Source organism: Pelophylax lessonae (assembly GCF_965119305.1).
Source record: "Pelophylax lessonae genome assembly, chromosome: 5".
Taxonomy (NCBI): Eukaryota; Metazoa; Chordata; class Amphibia; order Anura; family Ranidae; genus Pelophylax; species Pelophylax lessonae.
The window spans coordinates 381939220-381965054 of NC_138772.1; the positions used below are offsets into that span (position 1 = coordinate 381939220).

The 25835-nt window shown below is 44.2% G+C and overlaps 1 protein-coding gene across 1 annotated transcript in view; it reads left to right on the forward strand.

Moving 5' to 3' along the window:
* The window catches only part of MPPE1 (metallophosphoesterase 1), a 176819-nt gene that overhangs the window by 109496 nt on the left and 41488 nt on the right, over nt 1-25835 (forward strand). The window contains exon 8 of the mRNA XM_082257845.1: nt 14488-14625. Coding sequence (XP_082113971.1) covers nt 14488-14625 — 138 coding nt within the window. The remainder of the gene's footprint in view (nt 1-14487; nt 14626-25835) is intronic.

The window sequence follows — 25835 nt, forward strand, 5'->3', positions numbered from 1 at the left end:
CATTCTGCTACTCCTTCTGAGTATGGTGATACCACATGTGTGAGACTTTTACACAGCCTGGCCACAAAAAGAGACTCCACGTCCAAGTAGCACCATAAGGCGTTTTAGGAGCATAAATACACATAAAACTTTCTTACTACCTATCACACTTTTCAAGGCCCTAGAGCACCAATACAATGGAAAAGTCCACAAAATGACTCCATTTTGGAAAGCAAACACTCCAACGTATATTCTATGAGGCATTATGAGTCCTTTGAACATGTCATTTTTTTCCACAAGTTTTTGGAAAATGTGGGAAAAAAATAAAAACTTTTTTTTTTTACACAAAGTTGTCAATTTATAGGATATTCCTAACACATAGCATGTACATAGCAAAAATGACACCCCAAAATACATTCTGCCACTCCTGAGTATGGCAATACCACATGTGTGAGACTTTTTCACAGCCTAGCCATATAGAGGGGCCCAACATCCAAGGAGCATCATCATGCCTCCTAGCCACTTGCCTAGGCCTATTTTTGACATTTGGTGTTTACAAGCTAAAATCAGTTGTTTTTGCTAGAAAACTACTTAGAACCCCAAACATTATATATTTTTTTTTAGCAGAGACCCTAGAGAGTAAAATGGAGATTATTGCAATATTTTTTATCACACCGTATTTGCGCAGCGGTCTTCCAAACGCAATTTTTTTGGAAAAAATTCACTTTTTTGACTAAAAAAATAAGAAACCAGTAAAGTTAGCCCAATTTTTTTCCATAATGTGAAAGATAATGTTACGCTGAGTAAATAGATGCCCAACATGTCATGCTTCAAAATTGCGCACGCTCACAAAATGGTGACAAACTTTGGTACTTAAAAATCCCCATAGGCGACACTTTAAAAATTTCTACAGGTTGCTACCTTAGAGTTACAGAGGAGGTCTAGGGCTCAAATTATTGCTCTTGCTGTAACGATTGCGACGATACCTCACATGTGTAATTTGAACACTGTTTACATATGTGGGCGGGGTTTCCGTATGCGTTCGCTTCTGCGCGCGAGCTCACGGGGACAGGGCGCTTTAATTTTTTTTTTTTTTACTATTTTTTATTTATTATTTTTTATTTTTACACTGTTTTTTAAAAAAAAAAAATTGATCATTTTTATTTCTATTACAAGAAATGTAAACATTACTTGTAATAGAAAAAGGCACGACAGGACCTCTTTTTTGTGAGATCTGGGGTCAAAAAGTCCTCAGATCTCACAAGTACACTAAAAGATAGAAAAAATAATAAAAAAAAAATAAAAAAAAAAATTAAATAAAATGAAAAAAAAAAAAGGGACCTTTTAAACTGGTTGCTAGGCAACGACGTTTGCCGTAGCTACGGTCCTCCAAGACCATAGAGTCGAGTGAGGGCAAGCTTGCCCTCACTCGACATCCTGTCTGTGAGGATCCGGGACCGGATAGTTTTCCCCGCTGCCGGCGGGTCCGGTAAGCGGGGAAAAGGACCAGAATGCGGCGGGAGGGGGGGCATCTCTTCCGCCACCCCGGAAGGGTGATCCCGCGGCGAATCCGCCGCTGGGACCACCCTTATCGGAAAGCCAACCGTCCACCGTTTAAAAAAAATACCAGGGTTATGGCAGCTATCTGCTGCCATAACACCGGTATTTAGGTTTAAACGGAGGACGTATATAAACCTTTTTGGACTTAGACATGGTGGCTGTATGAAGGGTGACAGGTACTCGGGTACTTTGCTGGGCAGGTGACAGGTACTCTGGTACTGATGAGCAAGTGGCAGGTACTCGAGTACTCCGATAGGCAGGTGACAGGTACTCGGGTACTCTTATGGGCAGGTGACAGGCAGGTGATAGGTACTGATGAGTAGTACTGATACTGATAGGTGATACTGATACTGTACTGATGGGTACAGATGATCAGTACTGATACTAATAGGTGATAGGTACTGATGGGTACTGATGAGTAGTGATGGGTACTGATGAGCAGGTGGCAAGTACTCGGGTACTTCAGGTGTCAGGTACTCTGATGAGCAGGTGGAAGGTACTCGGGTACTCTGATGGGTAGGTGACAGGTACTCGGGTACTCTGATGGGTAGGTGACAGGTACTCGGGTACTCCGATGACGGGTACTCCGGTGATGGGTACTCAAAGTACCAGAGTACCTGTCATCAGAGTACCCGAGTACTTGTCATCAGAGTACCCGAGTACTTGTCATCAGAGTACCTGAGTACTTGTCATCAGAGTACCCGAGTACTTGTCATCAGAGTACCCGAGTACCCGTCATCAGAGTACCCGTCATCAGAGTACCCGAGTACCTGTCATCAGCCCATCAGAGTACCCGAGTACCTGTCATCAGAGTACCTGATGGGCTGGTGACAGGTACTCGGGTACTTTGATGGGCTAGTGACAGGTGCTCTTTATTGGGGGGGGGGGGCAATCAGTGTGTTTGGGGTGCACTGTAATTGGTAACTAGCTGTTACCACAATCTCCTCCTCACACAGGATCAGTGTGTGAGGAGGAGAACACGGTGACAGCTAGTTACCTGTTCTCTGTTGACATTTGTGACCGGCTGTGATTGGACACAGCCGGTCACGTGGTAAAGAGCCAATTTCTCCTTAAGCTCATTTATATTTTTCAAATGGTCCCAGTCGCTTGGGTGCCACAAGTACACAGAGACCTGGCTAATAACACGAACATATTGACTAGGAACACGTTAAGAATTTGGGATAGTTCACCCACCTGGGGCGTGGTTTGCCAGCAAGATGGCTGGCTGCATGTGATCGAAGCTCTGCAGGCCTCCACTCGAGCTCCATGCGGTGCACCTTGATACCCACCTTGATCCGGACCTCCATGCGAGTATTGCGGCAGCTTGCGATACATACCGGGCAATATGAGTAAGGAGACAAGTAAGGAACGTCCTGCTACGGCAACAGAACGTTTGAAGGAGTTTGTGCGGACCGAGAAGCAGGAAGTAGGTCGGAGCCCACCAAACACACGGAGTGGAGGAAGCAGCACCAATATACAGAGCAACATGCCGGCGAAGAAAACAGCAAAACTCTCACTTGAACAGGTACATTCTCAACTTATGGCTGCTATAACTGCAAGTAATACTATGTTGACTAGTAAAATGGAGGAAATTAGAATGGATATTGGTTTAATACACCATGATCTGCAGGCTGTCAGAGAGGGGATGGTAGAGGCTGAAAAAAGGATATCCTCATTGGAGGATAATTACACTCCAAATCGTATATTAGCAGCTGAAAAGCAAGTAACATACCTTAATCAAAAAGTTGATGACTTAGAAAACCGACTAAGACGCAATAATCTCAGATTTGTGGGCTTACCGGAGAGAGGGCTGAGGGGAAGAATCCTGGAGATTTTATGGAGACATGGATTAAAACCCTATTTCCTGATACTACTTTCTCCACAGCATTTGCAGTAGAAAAAGCCCATAGAATTCCTGCAAAACCATCAGCCCCTGGAGCCCCTGGAAGACCTTTACTTGCACGATTTTTGAATTGTAAAGATCGGGATCTATACTACGGAAAGCAAGACAAAAGGGCACCATTCAATATGAAAACGCACAAGTGTTTTTTTTTCCCTGATTTTTTAATAGATCTACAAAAATTGACAGCTACCTTTTTTGAAGTTAAAAAAAAAATTAAGAGAACGACACATTATCTATTCCATAGCATACCCTGCGAGGATGAGGGTGGAGGAAGATGGGAAAATATATTTCTTCAATACTCCGGAAAGTGTACAAGAATGGCTTTGTTCGAAAGGAACTATGAAGTGAACGGAAAGAAGAATCTTGCCATTTTCCTTTTGTTTTTCCTTGTAATGAAGACTTTTTCTTTTTTCCTGGCGAAGGATACAAGAAAAAAGAAAAAAAAAAAAAAGAAGCATGTGGATGATGGAATGACGAGGCGGGGGGAGTGAAGGGACTGGGAGTCAAGGAACTATGGGGGTTTTTTTTTTTTTTTTTGTTTATATTATTTTTTTTTTTGTGTGCGTTTTTTTTTTTTTGTGCGTTTTTTTTTTTCGGGGTTCCTCTTCCCCTCCCTCCTCCCACCACTGGTAATTCTTTGAGCCATTTTTTTTGGATGGCTTAGCAAAATTCCTTTTCTATTTTCTTGGAGGAAAACATGAAATTTTTCTGCGAGTAAGGTGGGAGCTTGAGTGGAGGCCGCAGCTATATTGTCCTTGCATGCAAATGATTGTATGCTCGGGCAATGTCCCATTGGTTTTTTTTTTGGAGTAAGACCTATTGGTCAAAATTTTGCTATATGTGCATGATGATTTTTCTTTTTAAAAAAAAAAATTTTTTTTTTGGTAATTTTGTTTGTGATTTTTTTTTTCTCTTTTTTTTTCTTTTTCATATTTTTTCTTGTTACTTTTGAAGATCGCTGTGTCCTAGTGTGCCCAACTGACATCAATAATTATATTGGTATAAAATATAAGGAGTACATTGCTATGGGGTATTATCATGATAAATGTCATAGATAGACGGTTAGATATATGGGATCCCTTTTGGGAAGTGAACCTACAGCTATATATAGAAAAAAACCTCTAAGATGACTACAAAATGTGGGTTCCTATCATGGAATGTTAGGGGTCTAGGGACCCCCCAGAAGAGATCCCAGGTAATTACAAATATATTACAAACTAAAGCACAAATTATATGCCTGCAAGAGACACATATGATCCCAGATACAACAAACCAATTGTGCAAACCCTGGATCCAATGGTCAATACACTCGAGCTATTCAACATATGCAAGGGGGGTTTCATTGCTTGTCCATAGGTCGGTACCATGGAAGTGCTTTCAAAAAAAGGTAGACCCTGAAGAGCAATATGTATTTGTACGAGCTCAAGTGTATGATATACCATTTGTTATTTTAGGTATATATAATCCACCACCTGCTACATTAAGTGTAATTAAAGAAGCTATGCTATTTGCAAGTTTATACCCAGAGGTATTAGTGCTATGCCTGGGAGACTTTAATCTTCTGTGGGACCCGCTGGTGGACAGGCATGGACCCCCCCCCCCTAAAAAGAACTCGAAAACCACTTATGTTTCGTGAGTTAGGGGAAGAATTTGGATGGAGAGATTTGTGGCGAATGCTTAATCCCCAGACCAGGGCTTATTCCTGGGCCATCCCAGGAAGGGGATGTCTGTCGAGAATAGATCTGGCGCTGGGAAATGATAAAATTATTTCTAGGGTTGTCTCTGTTGAATATTTGATTAGAGGAGTGTCTGATCACTCACCACTCCTGGTAAATATAGCAATAGGAATTGAGGGAATGAAGCAAAACTGGAAATTTCAGCCATATTGGTTATCACAGATTGGAACGCACGATCGTATACCTGAACAATTGCAGATATTTTTAGAAATACATGGATCCCAAAGAGATTTGACCTTTTGGATACCTTGAAAGCATATCTACGGGGGGCACTTAGATCAACAATATCATATATTAAAAGAGGCACCAGGCAGGAAACGGAAGATCTAGAAGAGCAATGTAGATATACAGGAGCTTTGTTTTTGAAAACACCAACTGAAATAAATAGGGAAAAACGGGAAATGACAGTAAGAAAATATACTACACATATAGCAGCAATAGCTAAATACAAACAGAAGTAATTTGAACAAGGGAATACGTCAAGTCGTCTTTTAGCACATATGGCTAAGCAACAAAGTACAAGTTTAGTTATAACTAATATACCGCGCCCTGACGGGGAATACGTAAGGGATGTGGCTGGTATTATGTCATGCTTTCACTCGTTTTATACTGATATGTATGCCACCTCTCTTACGTATAATGCAGATGAAATTTCAACTTATCTGAGTGAAATACACTTTCCAGCCTTAACGACCGAGCAGGTTAAATCATTAGAGGAAAATCCAAGCGAGGAAGAAGTAAGAAGAGCAATAACAAGTCTAGCAATAGGAAAGGCTTCAGGACCAGACGGACTTCCGTTAGAAGTATATAGTAAATACGTGGATATTCTTGCCCCAGTGCTAGTTCAAGTATTTGATGCAGCTTTCAGGGTAAAAAGACTTCCTGAATCCATGTATTTAGCTACAGTAATACTAATTCCAAAACCAGATAAAAATTGAACAGATTGTGCTTCATACCGACCCATATCATTATTAAATACAGACTACAATACAAAACGTTCCTCCCTCTCCTGCTAAAGCACATGTGTGCCTACTTCAATTCGCTGGCCGCGGATGGGGAGATACCCTCGGAAGCCTTACTGGCCCACATAACGGTGATCCCGAAGGCTGGCAAGGATCCCACGGCCCCACAGAGCTACGGCCCCATCTCATTGCTCAATGTGGATGTCAAAATTTTCGCTAAGCTCCTGGCAAACCGCCTCAACATCTTATGCCCCAGATTATTCACCTGGACCAGACCGGGTTTATTGCCGGTCGTGAGGCTAGAGACAATGCCATCCGGGCGATACAGCTAATCCACTGGGCTACCACCCGATCTGACTCCCCGCCCTACCTGATCCTCTCGACCGACGCCGAAAAGGCGTTCGATCGGGTGGACTGGACTTATTTGAGGGAGGTCCTGGAGTCGTTGGGCCTAGGGCCGCGTATGCTGGCGTGGATCTTGGCGCTGTACAGAGACCCGAGTGCTAGGGTCCGAGTTAATGGCTGTCTCTCCGCCGGGTTCCGGTCCCGGAACGGGACCAGACAGGGGTGCCCTCTCTCGCCCCTTCTTTTCGCCCTGGTCCTGGAGCCCTTCCTGGCCAAGGTCAGGGCGAATGGAGACATCAGAGGCGTGCGTGTTGGGACTATGGAGCATAAGCTCTCGGCTTACGCCGACGACATCCTGTTCCACCTTACTGATCCCCTGCTCTCGTTGCCGGTCCTGATGCGGGAACTCGAACGGTTCAGCCTGGTCTCTAATTTTAAGATCAACCTTGGCAAATCCGAGATTCTCCCCGTCTGTGTGCCCCCACCCCTATCTGCTTCCCTGCGGGCTGCCTTCCCTTTTAGGTGGACTGACTCTTCCCTGACGTACCTGGGCATACAACTTACTGACCGCTTTGACACACTGTACAAGACTAACTACCCCCGCCTCTTGGCTGACATTAAACAAGACCTCCTGCATTGGACTAAAACGGCCTTTACCTGGTTAGGCCGTGTGAATATTATTAAGATGAACGTCCTCCCCAGGGTGCTGTTCTATCTCCAGATGTTGCCTATACCTCTGCCTCGCGGCTTCTTCCGCCTTTTGGACGGCCTGATTACGGGTTTCGTCCGGAATGGTAGACGCCCCCGCATTGCCCTGGCCACCCTAAAACGCCCTAACCTTCTGGGAGGCCTTGGCCTTCCGGATGTGAGACGTTATTAGCGCGCTATTGTCCTTCAGCGCATCCTCAACTGGCGCTTCCACACTCGATCCAAGCTATGGGTCCCTCTTGAAAAGTTAATGGCGGGTAGGAACCTTGCCTACGCCCCCTGGCTTTCTCGGGAATACCGGGGGCTGTCAGACAACGTCTCCCCCCTCACGGTCCATGCGCTGAAAGTGTGGGACCGTGTGAATAAGCTCCTGGACCTGGCGCCCCCTGTGTCCCCGCTGGCCCCCTTGGGGGGCTACCTCTGGTTCCCTCCGGGGGAACAGATGGCCTTTTTTGACCCATGGGTGGATGATGGCAACGCCAGTTGCGGGAAACTAATGGAAGATGGTAAACTTCTGTCCTATGACTCTCTGAAAGCGCGTCACGGCGGGTCCCCTATGAATTTTTGGAGGTACAGGCAACTACATCATTTCTTCGCTGTTCATGGCCCGAGGATTTGCCCTCCGGCATCTCTTACACCCTTCGAGCGTTTGTTCATTCAGGAAGACCCTATCCCCCACATGGTTTCCGAGTTGTACCAACTGTTGGGAGCTGCATCCTCTGATTCCGCACCTATATGTGTTAGGCTTTGGGAGCGGGACCTGGGAATGCGGTTTACGGCTGCTCAACTTTCTGGCCTCTACCAACTGACCCACTCGAGTTCGGCGGACTCAAAGATGCAAGAAACAAATTATAAGCTCCTGACGCGCTGGTACCGTGTACCGGCGGACTTGGCACGCATCTACCCCTCGGCCTCCTCCGCATGTTGGCGAAACTGTGGCGGTACCGGTACCCTGCTGCACTTGTGGTGGGAGTGCCCGGTGATCGCCCCTTTTTGGCGCGACGTCTGGGACCAGATCAAGTCTGTCCTGGATCTGGATGTGCCATTCAGCCCCCTCCATTTTCTCCTGCACGTGCCCTGCATGCCGCTCAGCCGCTATAGACGTAGCTTGCTGCCTCATCTCCTCAATGCCGCGAGGAGACTGATCCCGATTTATTGGAAGCGGCGGCAGGTCCCGGGCAGGGCAGAGTGGCAGCGGATGGTGGATACTATACGAGATGCGGAGGACTGGGTCGCTAGATGTCGTGGGACGCGGGAGTGCAATGACCTACGGTGGCAGCCGTGGACCGACCACTCTGGTGGTCTGTCCGCGATGCCCTCGAGCTTAGACCACGCCCTGCTGGTGTTGGCCGACCCTTCCCTAGCTGCCCTTCCCAGACCCGGCCCTTAAAACCCCCCCATTAGTGGTCCTTGGCCCTCAAGTAGACTGGAGGATCCCGCAGTAGCGTGGCGTTGGCAGTGCTCCGGATTCTGGCAGGTATGCTCTTCTCTCTCCCTTCCTCCCTCTTCTTCCAGGGATATCCTCCCTTTCCCCTCTGCCTACCCTTCCCTCTGGTCTCCTTTCCGATGTCCCTGTTTCTAGACTTCTCTCTTGTTTCTCCATCTTTCCTTCTTTCCTATATGCTGTTTCATTCACCTTGAGTGGGCGTTAATGGTTGATGTTTTGGAGGGTCTGCCGGTGTTGGCTACAAAACGTCTTTCTCCCCTTTGGCCCCCCCCGCTTGCGGGGTTGGCCCTGGGTCGACGCAGTCCCTCTGTGTGGTACCTCCCGGTCGCCTATTGTAGCCCCGCCGGTAGCTGTGGGGGGTTTGAATTGCCTGGGGGGGAGCCGGCTGGGGTCGTCGCACTGGGGGCGGTATGATGGAGGCGGATGCCCCCCTCCCCCGGCGGCGTGCTCCCGCTTGGGGCTCCCTCGGGCTTGCAGTTGCGCCCTCTGGGACCCACAGACGTCTGTTGCTGACCACGGCGAATGCCACCCGGCAGACCGCCCTCTAATATGTTCTGCTGACTATTGATTTGCACTATGGTGTGCTGCCGCACGTTACTGTTTTATTCTTATGATGTTATGCACCGTATTGCACTTTTATGCCATCTGGGAAGCGGCGATATTAAGCTGCCTCCCCTACTTTGTTGTTTTGTTGTTGCTGTCTCATTCTTGTCTGTTCTCTTGTACACTAAATAAAGATTCATTAAAAAAAAAAAATACAGACTACAAAATTCTTGCAAAAATTTTGGCCCATAGATTAAACAATGTAATACTTAATATTATACAGTACATCCAGATCAAACTGGATTTATGCCAGGAAAATCCACATCTATAAATCTTCGAAGAACACAACTTATAGCTCAGCTTAGAGATCAACTACCAGACTCAAGTGTCCTGGCCTCTCTTGATACAGCAAAGGCTTTTGATTCTATTGAATTACCCTTTTTGCAGGCAGTGCTCAGGGCATTTGGATTTGGGGAGAAATTCTGTACTTGGGTGGAAATAATGTATCTAAATCCAACTTCTCAGCTGTTGGTAAATGGCTTTTTAACCAAGGCCATACAATTATATAGAGGCACCCGGCAGGGATGCCCTCTATCACCACTCTTATTTTAAGTAGCTATTGAATCTTTGGCACTTCGACTTCGGCAAACCCCTTCTGTACGGGGCATTACATTGGCAGAAAGGATAGATATAGTGGGATTATATGCTGATGATCTTGTTTTATATTTAAATGATGCACACGGATCATTGGAAGCAGCTATGCATATAATAGAACTATTTGGTTCTTATTCAGGCCTTAAAATTAATTGGCAAAAATCCTCCCTTATGCCATTGCAACCACAACTACTCACACTAAGCAAGGATTCAAGTTTATTAAAGGTAGTGTCCTCTTTCAAATACCTGGGAATAAATATTACAAGATTACCACAAGCAGCTTTACAGGCTAACCTTAATCCACTCATGACAACAATTAAAACGAAATTAGCTACTTGGGCTAAATTACCACTTTCAGTTGCAGGGAGAATAAATTTAATCAAGATGGTCCTATTACCGAAATGTTTATACATTTTTTCACATATGTCGGTTATAGTCCCTAAAACTATTTTTAAAAAAATAGATGCCCTATTTACCACATTTATTTGGGGAAAGGGTAGAAATAGAATAAGGTTAACCACACTTCAGAGAGCTAAAACAGAAGCAGGTATGGCACTTCCTAATATATACAGATACTATCTCGCTGGACAACTTAAACATCTCACAGGATGGATAGTACCAGTAACACTACAGATGGTAGAATCACACCTGGCTCATGTTTTACAAATCGATAATTTACTTATAGCCCTAGAAGCACCTTTGAATAAATTAAAATATAAGCAAATACCAATGTTAACATTAGCTCGTACAATATGGAGAGAGGGAAACACACAAATAAACATGGATCTCCCACTATGGCGAAACCCAATGTTTAATCAACTGAAACAATTGGTAGAGTATCAGTTCTGGGAACAAAAAGGGATATCCGTCCTTGCAGACGTATATGACATAACACATATGTACTCTTTTTCAGATATACAAATGAAATATGATATACCACATACCTCATTATATAGATACCTACAGTTGCTACATGCGTTACAAGCGCAATTTGGAGTTTTGGGACCTGGGATCTCTAGATATCCAATGATTGGTATCCTTAGGTCCCAGGGCCCTAAAGGATTAATCTCTAAAATATATGCACATTTAACCAGGGTTAATTCAGGAATGAATCCCTTGGCAATAAGAACAAAATGGCAGGAAATAATTCCCAATTTAACTGACGAAGATTGGAAAGAAGCCTGTTCATCCAATTTTAATCTGTATCGCCAGCAGCAAACAGTAGGTTAATACAATTATATATGCTACATCAATCATATCTCTCCAAGTAGACTTTATGCAATGCAAAGCATTGCATCTCCTAAATGTTTGAGATGCAGTGCTAAGCGGGCAGACTTCATACATATTATGTGGTTTTGTCCAGTGATATCAAGATTCTGGCAGGAAATAATTCAAATATTATCCTCTGTCCTGAATATGCCTGTACCTTTGACCCCAGAAACCTGTTTGCTGGGTATATTAGATGAAATAACATGGTCTAGATATCACAAGATAATGCTTAGAGAAACGCTGTTTATGGCAAGGAAAACAATCACAGTTAAGTGGAAGCCCCCTGCTGTTAAGAACTGGATAAGAGTGGTAAATCAGATTTTACCATTTGAAAAAGTATTGTATATGCATAGAGGATGCTCAACGAAATATAATAAAATTTGGGATAATTGGTGTCAATCAACATTAACCAATGGTTGAATATAAGGAGATAACCAAGAGTATATAGAGGGATGCACATAGTATGATGAGGAAATAAATCTATGATTGCGATGGAGCAAGGGGTTGGGGCACAACAGGACAACGGCGATCAATTAAGCTAAATGGATATACCTTCGCATAAAGAGATTATGAATACTAAGTAAACAGATAATTATTTGGATATTGTATCATTTTTTTATTTTATATTGTTTTGTCCCTTTGTTGAAAGGACGTTTGGAATGTTCATTTTTATGCACATATTGAAATAAAAAGAATTAAAAAAAAAAAAAGAATTTGGGATAGTTTATAGATTTCTTCACTGGGAATATATTGCAACTTTGGTCTCTTTAATAGACACAAATTATTTTAAAACAGGGAAAGAGGATTGTTTATATTTTGTCAGATGGGCAAAAAATGAGGTGATACAGTTAAGATGCAATGATAGGAAATAGAATATGCACTTTTTTTGAGTTAACACAGAAATGGGGGAATATGTCACTTGATAAATGGAGATATACACAGTTGCAACACTTTGTACACTCTCTCCCACAGCCTCTGCGGAGAAGGGATAACATGAGACCAATGGAGAGATTGTTTGGTACGCCTGAATGTATTAAGCATAGCATATCAAAAATATATAAGATTTTACTTGGGGAAATAGACCTTTCTTACCCACCTTACCTAAATGGGAACAGGAAGTAGGACCCCTTCGGGATGAGGAAGGAAGAAAGAGAGGGATTTGAGATTAGCTTGTTGCTCATCAGTTGATTTAAGGACAACAGAGATGTGTTACAAGCTTCTTGCCAGATGGTATCTTCTTGCCAGAGGGCTCAGAGGTTTGGTGCAGAGAAATCCCCATCTTGTTGGCGGGGATTTGGGGCTCTGGGACCTTTGTGCATCTGTGGTGGGAGTGTCCAAATATACAAGTTTTTTGGAAAGGGATTATTAGGTCAACCTGCCAGATTACAGGAGACGGTATCCAAGTGGAACCTTGGAGGTGCCTGTTTCACAACACAGAGAAAAAGGCGACGGTTTATAAGAATACGCTTGTGCCTCATTTACTGAATGCAGCTAAAAGCTTGATACCGGTATTTTGGCGTTCGCTAGACGCCCCGAGTATGAGGGACTGGGCCATAAGGGTGGATTGGATAAGGTCCACGGAGGAAACGATGTATACAGTGGAGGACTCCCGAGGAAAATATTTGGCTATATAGGGAGACGGCTGAATTAAAAAAAAAAATAGGAGTACGTGAAAATGCTGGGTGTAGGAGATTCATCATCAGGCCTTGGTGGAATAGGTTTGCAAGGCTGCTACCTGGTCATCTGTTCAAGCCTTTTCAAGTATTATAAGGTGGATGTAACTGCCGCAGAGGATGTTTGGTGCAGTGTCTTGAGAGCTGTGGTGTAACTTTGGGCCTAGCGGCGGTGGCTGCGATTCCCTCCTCTTAGAAGCAGTGCTTTGGGATATCCCAGATGGTCATGATTTATCAAGCCTTCTCTGTGTCCCGTGATGTCGAAAAAAAAATCTGAATTTTTGTCCTTACCTGTAAAATCCGTTTTTTGGAGTACATTAAGGGACCCCGGGCCTTCCCCTCTTTTGGGGGTTAATTTCTTGCTACAAAACTGAGGCTTCCCTAGGGAGTGGGGTTATAAAGAGGAGGACTTCCTGTCTTTGTATCACGTACCTGGTGAAGAATGGAATGTTGTGGGGGGGCCTCTCTTGCACCTCCCACCTAACACTCCTGAAGGTGGGAACAGAGTAAAGGCAAGGAGTGGCACAAGTGCCGTAGCAGCTAGCTGGTGATGTCCACTCTGTAGGTGGGTAGAGCTGGTAGTCGCAGTCCTCAGAACTGGATGCAGTAGCAGCTTGGCACCAGAGCGTGGGACGGGAGTATAACCGATAGATAAGCAGCAGTCAGCGGCAACCGGGCAGTGAAGTACTAACTCAGCAGGCAAGCAAGTCCAGAAGATAGGCCAAGGTTGTTACCAGCTGGGCAATGTGGTACAAAGTCAGCAGGCAGATCAGATCCAGTAAGCAAGCCAAGGTTGGAGTAGTAGGTAACAGAGCTGGAGCACAAGAGGGGGCAAAGTCCAAAAGCAAGCCGGGTCATACACGGGTAAGCAGAAACAGATCAGGCCACAGGAACAAGCTGAAGACCATTCAGCAACTGCTCACAGTAATAGAGCAGTTTAAATAGGCCACTGGGCGCCAAGTGCTAATTGGTATGTGCATGTGTGCATGCTCACATATATGTGTGCGATGAACTGGTAATGCAGAAGTGACATTGGTCTTTCGTTTATAGATATTAGCACCTGTGCAATGTGCATGAGCATAGGTCTGCACTGGCCTTTTGGTGGTAGAAATCTGGTTTACCTTACATTTTAATTGCTAGTGTCCATTCACCTGAAGGTGACGCAAAACGCAGGTGGTTATTATTTAGCCTGCTTTGTGTCCCGTGATGTACTCCAAGAAACGGATTTACAGGTAAGGAAAAAATTTGAGTTTTTGTATAATTAACTTTTGTGTCACAGATATAATTTTGCAGGTCAATATTGATATGCGTACTGTATTGTGCAAATCACATTTAATACATCTTAATGAAATCATTTTTTAATTCCGGGTGGTCACTACCAAAAGTGAAAAAAAAACCCCAAGAGGTTGAATACTTGCGCAAATCAATGTAAGTAAATATATATATATATATATATATATATATATATATATATATATATATATATATATATATATATGTGTATGTGCTTGCAACTTTTTTTTTTTATTATTGGTGGAATATGAGGATGTGGTGTAATTTTCAGTGTTTCACTTTAACACTTTATTATTGAGCTGTATAGGCACTAAATAACACAGAGGAAATTGTAAATGGCAGATTCTGTAGGAAAAAAACCTGCAACGCTTCTTAATGTCCTTGTGCTTACACCATTTTCCCTCTTCTAATGTAGCTGCTGCAGTTACTTCAGCCAAGGTTGATCTTAAGTGGTCACACTCACAGTGCTTGTACAGTTTTCCATGAAGATGTTCAAGAAATCAGCATTCCCTCCTTCAGCTGGAGAAACAGGAATAATCCAAGCTTCATCATGGTATGGTTTTGCTCTCCTTTTATTTGTGAAATAAAAGCCTGTTACATGATTTTTTTGGGCAATGCAGGAGTTGGTCTAAGCAACTGATAAATTACTTGTGTGGCACAATCGCCGTTTACACACACGTGCACACTTGGACGCTTATTTGCATTAATGGGTGTGTGCAGGGTGATGGAATTGCTTTCAAATCAGATTTTCTTTAAATTTTCTTCATTAAAAACAAGATCCTTCATTCTCAAACAATTGGACAACCTAAAAACTATTACAGCTACACACAGGCAAAATAGATATGCACATTTGAATAGGAATATCCCACATTATGTAAACCAACTATCCAGTGGCAAATAGAGATGTATAGAACTGTTCGCCGGCGAACAGTTCCCGGCGAACTTAGCATGTTCGCGTTCGCCGCTGCCGGCGAACATATGCGATGTTCGGTCCGCCCCCCATAAGACATCATTGAGGCAAACTTTGACCCTGAACTTTACAGTCAGCAGACACATTTCCAGCCAATCAGCATACCTCCCTCCCACACCCTCCCACCTCCTATAAATAAGCAAGGGCAGCATCCATCTTAGATCATTCTGAAGCAGTGTGTGTAGTGAGAGTAGGGAGAGAGCTGCTGCTGCTGCTGCTGCTGCTGTTAAGCTAGGGACAGTTAGTCAGTGTTCCTGGTCTTGCAGTGTTCTTGGTCCACTACTGCTGTAATATCAGCACCCCAAAAAGCCCTTCTAAGGGCTGGTATTTGTGTTTTTTTTTATATATATATATATATATATATATATATATATATATATATACCTAGTGTCCCCAAAAGCCCTTTTAAGGGCTGGTAATTGAGTTGTTTCTTCTTATATATATATATCTATATCTATCTAGTGTCCCCAAAAGCCCTTTTAAGGGCTGGTAATTGAGGATTTTTTTTATTTATATATATACATATATATATATATATAGTGTCCCCAAAAGCCCTTTTAAGGGCTGGTAAGGTAATAGAGTTTTTTCTTTATATATATATCTATATATATCTATTGTACACTGCAGTTGCCTGCCCGCTGTGTGTGAGAGGCCACAGACCTACCACAGACTGTACTGTGTGCACACCACACTCATTTCGGGTGGCACAGGCACAGTACCTTGCATTTTAAAAAATATTTTTTTTTTCCTCTGTCATAATTGCAGTGAGTGCTGTGTCAGGTCCACAGAGTGCACTGTACCCACTGCAGTGCACTGCCCACCACTGATATATATACGGTGGCACAGCATCTTGTTGCAATAAATTGAAAAAAAAAATATTTTTTATTATTGCAGTTGCCTGGGCTGCCAGTTACTGTCAGGTCCACAGAGTGTACTGTGCCCACTGCAGTGCCACTGTGTGCCCACCCACCACTGATATATAAGGTGGCACAGCAGCTTGCAAAGTAAAAAAAATATATATATTTTTTAATTGCAGTTGCCTGGGTGCCAGTGACTGCTGTCAGGTCCACAGAGAGTGTACTGTGCCACTGCCCACCCACCACTGATATATAAGGTGGCACAGCAGCTTGCAAAGTAAAATAAAATATATATTTTTTAAAATTGCAGTTGCCTGGGTGCCAGTGACTGCTGTCAGGTCCACAGAGAGTGTACTGTGCCACTGCCCACCCACCACTGATATATAAGGTGGCACAGCAGCTTGCAAAGTAAAATAAAATATATATTTTTTAAAATTGCAGTTGCCTGGGTGCCAGTGACTGCTGTCAGGTCCACAGAGAGTGTACTGTGCCACTGCCCACCCACCACTGATATATAAGGTGGCACAGCAGCTTGCAAAGTAAAATAAAATATATATTTTTTTAAATTGCAGTTGCCTGGGTGCCAGTGACTGCTGTCAGGTCCACAGAGAGTGTACTGTGCCACTGCCCACCCACCACTGATATATAAGGTGGCACAGCAGCTTGCAAAGTAAAATAAAATATATATTTTTTAAAATTGCAGTTGCCTGGGTGCCAGTGACTGCTGTCAGGTCCACAGAGTGTACTGTGCCACTGCCCACCCACCACTGATATATAAGGTGGCACAGCAGCTTGCCAAGTAAAAAAAATATATATATTTTTTAATTGCAGTTGCCTGAGTGCCAGTGACTGTCAGGTCCACAGAGTGTACTGTACCCACTGCCCAACACTCCTATAGGGTGGCACAGCACCTTGCACTCATAGTACACAACACATTAAAAAAGAAAATGACAGGCAGAGGCAGGCCACCCCGCAAGGGCCGTCGTGGTCGTGGTGCTGTGATTTCCTTAGGCCCTAGAATAATGCCCAGTGTTCAGAGGCCACCACAGCCCCTGAACTCAAAAAATTCTGAGGCCATAGTTGACTGGCTTACACAGGACACCCAATCGTCTACAGCTTCCGCTCGGAACCTTAATGCACCATCCTCCTCCAGCTCAGCTTCGGGCACCTCTCAATTTACCACTCGCCAGCCCGCCGGCACCACCACCAACACTAGCACCACAGCCGCTTCACTTGATCCGTCAGAGGAGTTATTTTCACATCAGTTTGAAGAAATAAGTGATGCGCAACTATTAGTGCCAGAGGATGTAGATAACGGGGATATGTCTCAGTCAGGCAGCATTATACACATGGACGTACATTGTGATGATGATGATGTTGTACCTGCTGCTGCTGCCTTTGCTGAGTTGTCAAGTGAAGCGGCTGATGATGACGATGTGTCTGTGGATGTCACCTGGGTGCCTGCTCGAAGAGCAGAAGAAGAGGGGGAAAGTTCAGATGGGGAGACAGAGAGGAGGAGGAGACGAGTTGGAAGCAGGGGGAGGAGGTCATCGCAAGGAGCTAGTGGCGCAGTCAGACAGCATGTAGATTCGGCACCCGGGGTCAGCCAGACAGCACGCCAATCAACGCAAGCTGTTGCCACCACCAGAATGCCGTCCTTGCAAAGCTCAGCAGTGTGGCATTTTTTTTGTGTGTCTGCCTCTGATATCAGCGATGCCATTTGTAACCTGTGCCAAAAGAAACTGAGTCGTGGGAAGTCCAACACCCACCTAGGTACAACTGCTTTGCGAAGGCACATGATCTCACATCACAAACGCCTATGGGATCAACACATGAGTAAAAGCAGCACACAAACTGAAAGCCACCATCCTCCTCCTGGTCCAGCATCTTCAGCCACGTCAACCACTGCTGTCCTCCATGCCCCCTATCAACAACCCGCCCCTCCGCCTCTCACCTTCAGCAGTTCCTGCTCGTCACCTGCCCACAGTCAGGTGTCTGTGAAGGAAATGTTTGAGCGTAAAAAGCCAATCTCGCAGAGTCACCCCCTTGCCCGGCGTCTGACAGCTGGCTTGTCGGAACTCTTAGCCCGCCAGCTTTTACCATACAAGCTGGTGGAGTCTGAGGCCATCAAAAAATTTGTCGCTATTGGGACACCGCAGTGGAAGGTACCCGGCCGAAATTATTTTTCACAAAAGGCAATCCCCAACCTGTACTCTATTGTGGAAAAGGAAATCATGTCACGTCTGGCACACAGTGTTGGGGCAAGGGTCCATCTGACCACTGATAGCTGGTCTGCAAAGCACGGTCAGGGCAGGTATATAACGTACACTGCGCATTGGGTAAACCTGCTGGCGGCTGCCAAGCATGGAATGCGTGGCTCTGCTGCAGAGGAGTTGGTGACACCGCCACGACTTGCAGGCAGGCCTGCTGCCATCTCCTCTACTCCTCCTACTCCATCCTCTTTGCTAACCTCCTCGGCTGAGTCCTCTTCTGCTGTTGCGTCTTGCTCCACACCAACTGCACCCCCCCAGCTCCCCAGGGGCTATTCCACATGCCGGATACGACAGTGTCACGCTGTCTTGGGGTTGACTTGCCTGAAAGCAGAGAGTCACACCGGACCAGCACTACTGTCCGCCCTGAATGCACAGGTGGATCAGTGGCTGACCCCGCACCAACTGGAGATCGGCAAAGTGGTGTGTGACAACGCGAGCAATTTGTTGGCGGCATTGAATTTGGGCAAGTTGACACATGTGCCGTGCATGGCACATGTGTTGAATCTGATTGTGCAACGTTTTGTGCAGAAGTACCCAGGCTTACAGGACGTCCTCAAGCAGGCCAGGAAGGTGTGTGGCCATTTCAGGCGTTCCTACACGGCCATGGCGCACTTTGCAGATATTCAGCGGCGAAACAACATGCCAGTGAGGCGCTTGATTTGCGACAGCCCGACACGTTGGAATTCAACACTGCTAATGTTCGACCGCCTGCTCCAACAAGAAAAAGCGGTCAACGAGTATTTGTATGACCGGGGTGCTAGGACAGCCTCTGCGGAGCTGGGTATTTTTTTGCCACGCTACTGGACGCTCATGCGCAATGCCTGTAGGCTCATGCGTCCTTTTGAGGAGGTGACAAACCTAGTGAGTCGCACCGAAGGCACCATCAGCGACATCATCCCATATGTTTTTTTCCTGGAGCGTGCCCTGCGAAGAGTGCTGGATCAGGCCGTAGATGAGCGTGAAGAGGAAGAGTTGTGGTCACCATCACCACCACCAGAAACAGCCTTACCATCGATTGCTGGACCTGCGGCAACACTGGAAGAGGAGTGTGAGGAAGAGGAGTCAGAGGAGGAATGTGGCTTTGAGGAGGAGGAACACCAACCACAGCAGGCATCCCAGGGTGCTCGTTGTCACCTATCTGGTACCCGTGGTGTTGTACGTGGCTGGGGGGAAGAACACACCTTCAATGACATCAGTGAGGACGAGGAATTGGACATGAGTAGCTCGGCATCCAACCTTGTGCAAATGGGGTCTTTCATGCTGTCATGCCTGTTGAGAGACCCTCGTATAAAAAGGCTGAAGGAGAACGACCTGTACTGGGTGGCCACGCTACTAGACCCCCGGTATAAGCAGAAAGTCTGTGATATGTTACCCAATTACCGGCAGTCGCAAAGGATGCAGCAGCTACAAAATAAGTTAAAAACTATGCTTTACACAGCGTATAAGGGTGATGTCACAGCACAACGGGAATCCAACAGGGGAAGAGGTGAAAGTAATCCTCCTCCTACCACCACAACCACGCCGGCAAGGACAGGACGCTTTACAGACGTCTTGTTGATGGAGGACATGCGGAGCTTTTTTAGTCCTATGCATCGCCACAGCCCTTCGGGGTCCACCCTCAGAGAACGACTCGACCGACAGGTAGCAGACTACCTTGCCTTAACTGCAGATATCGACACTCTGAGTAGCGATGAACCCCTTGACTACTGGGTGTGCAGGCTTGACCTGTGGCCTGAGCTATCCCAATTTGCCATTGAACTTCTGGCCTGCCCCGCTTCAAGTGTGCTGTCAGAAAGGACCTTCAGCGCAGCAGGAGGTATTGTCACTGAGAAGAGAAGTCGCCTAGGTCAAAAAAGTCTTGATTACCTCACGTTTATTAAGATGAATGAGGCATGGATCCCGAAGAGACTGACAGTGGGGGATGCATTTGACTAAAAAAGGCCTGGTGATGACTGAGATGCCTTGGCCTAAAAATGGTCCACACGCTGCTGTATATAATCATTCTCTGCATGCCGGATGACTTACGTGACGTCTCCGCCACCAACTACGGTTCAAGCCGCAATGTTTTAGTGCACTTTCTGCCTTAAAACCTCAATTTTTCAGGCCGCTGCTACAGCAGCGGCTGCAACAATACCTACTTTTTCATGCATGTGTACATGCCTAATTTTTCTGGCCTCTGGTGCTACACTGTGGCTGCAAAAAAACAAAAAAAAAGGCACATACATGTGTCAATTCCCCTTCGTGATCGTTACCTTGTCGTGGTGAAGGGGCTTGCGTATCACAATGAAGCGATCACCTCTAGGATTGTGTTGGCACACCCCAGATGATAAGGTCGTTGCTTCATTGTGTACAGACCAAAAGCGATCCGCAGGATAATTTTTCATAAAAAAAAACATTCATTTTCTTTCATTCTTTCTGCGGAGCTGGGTATTTTTTGGCCGCGTTACTGAATGCTCATGAACAATGGCTGTAGGCTCATGCGTCCTTTTGCGAAGATGACAACCCTGGTGGTCAGTCGAACCCAAGGCAACATCATCGACCTCATCCCATATGCGTTTTTTCTGGAGCGTGCCCTGCGAAGAGTACTGGATCAGGCTGTAGATGAGCATGAAGAGGAAGAGTTGTGGTCCTCATCACCACCAGAAGCAGCCTTGTCGTTGTCAATTGCTGGACCTGTGGCAGCGCAGAGAGAGGAGTCTGAAGAAGAGAAGTCAGAGCAGGAAGGTGGCTTTGAGGAGGTGGAATACCAGCCACAGCAGGCGTCCCAGGGGGCTTGTTCTCACCTTTCGGGGACCCTTGGTGTTGTATGTGGCTGGGTGGAGGAAGAGACCTTCAATGATGTCAGTGAGGACAAGGAACGGGACATGGCTAGCTTGGTATCCAACCTTGTGCAAATTGGGAGTTTGCGGTTGTGCAAATGGACTGACTGACTGTTAAACGGGGAGTTTGGTCTGTCAGAGTTTGGTCTGTCACTGTGAAGCGGGCGACGGGCGTAACCCTTACACTACTTGACCGATAAAACATCATACCTGATCGTATTCACACACTGGATGTTTTAGTGCTGGTTTACACTGCCGCTACCACTAAAGTAGCGTCGCTTCCAGTGCGACTTTGGCGCGACTTAGCGCGACTTTGGCGCGACCTCATCGCGAGGCGACTTTTTATTTGGCCAATCACAATATCATGTTTTGTGACCGTCACCTAATTTCCTTTTCCTGTTTTTTGTTTTACATATTTCCCCATGTGTGCAGTGTTGTCTGTGTCATAGCTCAACTGATAGGCATGTTTGCCTTGGCATATCAGATTTCAGCTTGCCAAGAAGGAAAAAAAGACAGCTGGAAAGACACTGCATTAGTTTTCTACTAAAAATCATAAGAAAAATGCTCTTTTTTAGGGGTTCTGGACATGCTACAGAGCTGAAACTTGACAGGTACACTTTTTAGACCCCCCAGACACTAAATACAAAAAATGACATGCCTGCCTAAAAAAATGCCCGCTAAATGCCTGCAAGAGAAAAAGCCAGCCGCAGAGAAGCCGTATTCCTGAAAATATAAGAAAAATGCTGTTTTTTAGGGGTTCTGGACATGCTACAGAGCTGAAACTTGACAGGTACACTTTTTAGACCCCCCAGACACTAAATACAAAAAATGACATGCCTGCCTAAAAAAATGCCCGCTAAATGCCTGCAAGAGGAAAAGCCAGCCGCAGAGAAGCCGTATTCCTGAAAATATAAGAAAAATGCTGTTTTTTAGGGGTTCTGGACATGCTACAGAGCTGAAACTTGACAGGTACACTTTTTAGACCCCCCAGACACTAAATACAAAAAATGACATGCCTGCCTAAAAAAATTCCCGATAAATGCCTGCAAGAGAAAAAGCCAGCCGCAGAGAAGCCGTATTCCTGAAAATATAATAAAAATGCTGTTTTTTAGGGGTTCTGGACATGCTACAGAGCTGAAACTTGACAGGTACACTTTTTAGACCCCCCAGACACTAAATACAAAAAATGACATGCCTGCCTAAAAAAATGCCCGCTAAATGCCTGCAAGAGAAAAAGCCAGCCGCAGAGAAGCCATATTCCTGAAAATATAAGAAAAATGCTGTTTTTTAGGGGTTCTGGACATGCTACAGAGCTGAAACTTGACAGGTACACTTTTTAGACCCCCCAGACACTAAATACAAAAAATGACATGCCTGCCTAAAAAAATGCCCGCTAAATGCCTGCAAGAGAAAAAGCCAGCCGCAGAGAAGCCATATTCCTGAAAATATAAGAAAAATGCTGTTTTTTAGGGGTTCTGGACATGCTACAGAGCTGAAAATTGACAGGTACACTTTTTAGACCCCCCAGACACTAAATACAAAAAATGACATGCCTGCCTAAAAAAATGCCCGATAAATGCCTGCAAGAGAAAAAGCCAGCAGCAGAGAAGCCATATTCCTGAAAATATAAGACAAATGCTGTTTTTTAGGGGTTCTGGACATGCTACAGAGCTGAAACTTCACAGGTACACTTTTTAGACCCCCCAGATGCTAAATCCAAAGAAATTTTTTATTTTTATTTTTTTTTAATTTTTCCAATAATTGGCTCTCTATCAAAAAATTATAATTTTTAAGAACTTTTTTTTGCGTGATCCCTCTCCGGCATGCCACAGTCCAGGTGTTAGTCCCCTTGAAACAACTTTTCCATCACTATTGTGGCCAGAAACAGTCCCTGTGTGTTTTAAAATTCGCCTGCCTATTGAAGTCTATGGCGGTTCGCCCGGTTCGCGAACATTTACCGATGTTCGCGTTCGCCGTTCGCGAACGGCGAATTTTAGGTTCGCGACATCACTAGTGGCAAAGACTTCATTTTCACCAAACAACTTCCTTTAGTTCTTTCTAACCTAATGGAGGGCTCTACTGTGCACAATCCCTTATCCTAGCACATATGTGTTCATCGCCCTTCTCCCATTTCATGCCAGCGATTCCATATCAAATGATATATATGTGTGTGTGTGTGTGTGTGTGTGTGTGTGTGTGTGTGTGTGTGTGTATATGTATTTTTTTTTTTTTTTTTTTTATAGTGCCTCAGTTTGTATGTCATTTTTTTAAACGCTAGTATTTTAATAAATTCTGTTATCCACTTACATGAAGTGTGAGGATTATTAGCTAACCCTTTTAATTACAGTGAGGAAAATGAATTATTTGATCCCCGGCAGATTTTGTAAGTTTGCCCACTTACAAAGAAATGAAGGGTCTATAATTTTTATCATAGGTGTAGTTTAAATGATAGAGACAGAATATCAACCATAAATTCAGAAAAACACAATATATGAATGTTATAAATTGAGTTGCGGTTCAGTGAGTAAAATAAGTATTTGATCCCCAACCAAAACATGACTTCATACTTGGTGGAGAAATCCTTTTTGGCAAGAGGAAAGACGTTTCTTGTAGTTGGTTTCCAGGTTTGCACACATCTCAGGAATGAATTTTGGTCAACTCTTTACAGATCTTTTCTAAAGCCTTAAGGTTTCTTTGCTGTCGCTTGTCAACTCGAAGTTTCAGCTCCCTTTATATATTATGTGTAGAATTAGGGTCTGGAGACTGGGTAGGCTACTTCATGACCTTAATGTGTTTCTTCTTGAGCACTCCTTTAATGCCTTGGCAGCATGTTTTTGGCCATTGTCATGCTGGAAGACTAATCCACTCGTCTTCAGTGATCAGGTTGAAGGTTCTCATCCAAGATTTTACATATCATGGCCCTGGCCATTGGCCACTCAATACGGCTTGACTGTAGGGATGGTGTTCTTAGGATCATATTCAGCATTTTTCTTCCTCCAAACACGGAGAGTCCAGTTAATGCCAAAGAGCTCAATTTTGCTCTCTTAAATTTGCCAATGAACATCTAATTGATTCAGAGAAGGATTGGGAGGAAGTGCTGTGGTCAGATGAGACAAAAATTTAGCTCTTTGGCATTAACTCGATTTGCTGTGTTTGGAGGAAGAAAAATGCTGATTATTACCCTAAGAACACCAATCCCTACAGTCAAGCACGGAGGTGGAAACATGATGCTTTGGGGCTGTTTTTCTGCTTTTGCATTTCTTTTTAAGTGGGCAAACTTACACAACCTGCAGGGGATCAAACAATTATTTTCCCCACTGTACTCTGTGTCACAGAGAGGGACCTCTGCACCACAGTGAGAGTAGGGTTGTTTAAACCAGTGGTATTCACATAGATAAAAATGCAAGCAAGTTGGGAGTTACCAATTGATATATTGTATTTATTTTAGAACTGACATTGTTCCAGTATCGCACCAATTTATCATATTTACTACATTTTGGAGAAAGCCAATAGAATAGAGGAATGCTGGTGTTCTATTTTCTCGGTGAAGGATAAATAATTGTATTAATCTTTAATCTATGTGAAGGGGAAAGAGAAACAAGGGAGGATTAAGAAGCACTGCTTTCCATATTTTCTGTAAAATATCACCCATATTCTCTTCCCATTTAACCTTCGATCTAAGGGGGGCACTACCCAAACATTTAATAAATAGACATAAAAAGATGATATCAGACTTTTATTGTTAAAATGAATCACTGTATCTATTCTCCCAATGTCATCAACCACTGGCCCATATGCCCCAAACTGAGCCTGGGCCGCATGGCACAATTGTAAATATCAATAAACCTTCATATGAAGATTGAACTTCAGTTGTAATTGCGGAAATAATTGAAATCAATTCCCAGGAATATAATTGTGTGACCATTGTTAATCTCATCGTCTTCCAAAAAACCTTGCAATTTAATGAATTCAGGAAGCTCCTCATTCTGCCATATAGGAGTTAACTTTGTATAAATAATTAACCACTTTAGTGCCGGAGGATTTTCCTGCTTAACGTCCAGGCCACTTTTTTCAACTTGGCACTGCGCGATTTTAACTGACAATTGCGCGGTCATGCAACCCTGTACCCTAACGTAATTTATGTCCTTTTCTTTCCCACAAACAGAGCTTTCTTTTGGTGGTATTTGATCACCTCTGCGTTTTTAATTTTTTTTGCGATATTAATAAAAAAAGAGCGGAAATTTTGCAAAAAAATTGACATTTTCTACTTTGACAGTTAAAAAATATCCAATATCTTCAATTTTTGTCATATATTTAGGCCAAAATGTATTTAGCTACATGTCTTTTGACAAAAAAATTCCTAGTGAGCGTATTTTTAATTGGAGTGTGTTTTTCAAACACTCCCGACATTAAGTTTCCAAAGCTAATAAAATATTGTGCCAATTAAATGGATGTTTCATTTCCATGTTTATTGGTTTTGCAAAATGTTTAAAAGATAAGACAATGCAAGTAGGAACATACAATATATGTGGACTTGTAGAAAAAAAAGTCCAATAAACAGGACAAAATCTAACAGTCAGTGTTATGGCCTTTTCTATTGTTCATTGATGGACACATCTCCTGATCTTAGAAAGGGGTTTCTAAAATCTAGCGGCCAAAATGCAGCACCTTCAGTATGCGATGCATACTAGCTCATTATGCCTTTGCCTTACAGGGTTTTTTTTTTTTCTTTTTTTTTTGGGGAGGGTTTACTTTCTCTTTAAGGACCTGGCTGACAGAAAAGCAGAGGCTTGCAGCAGACGGTAAAGGAAAATTTATCTACCTGCCTTATCCACTTGTACCTG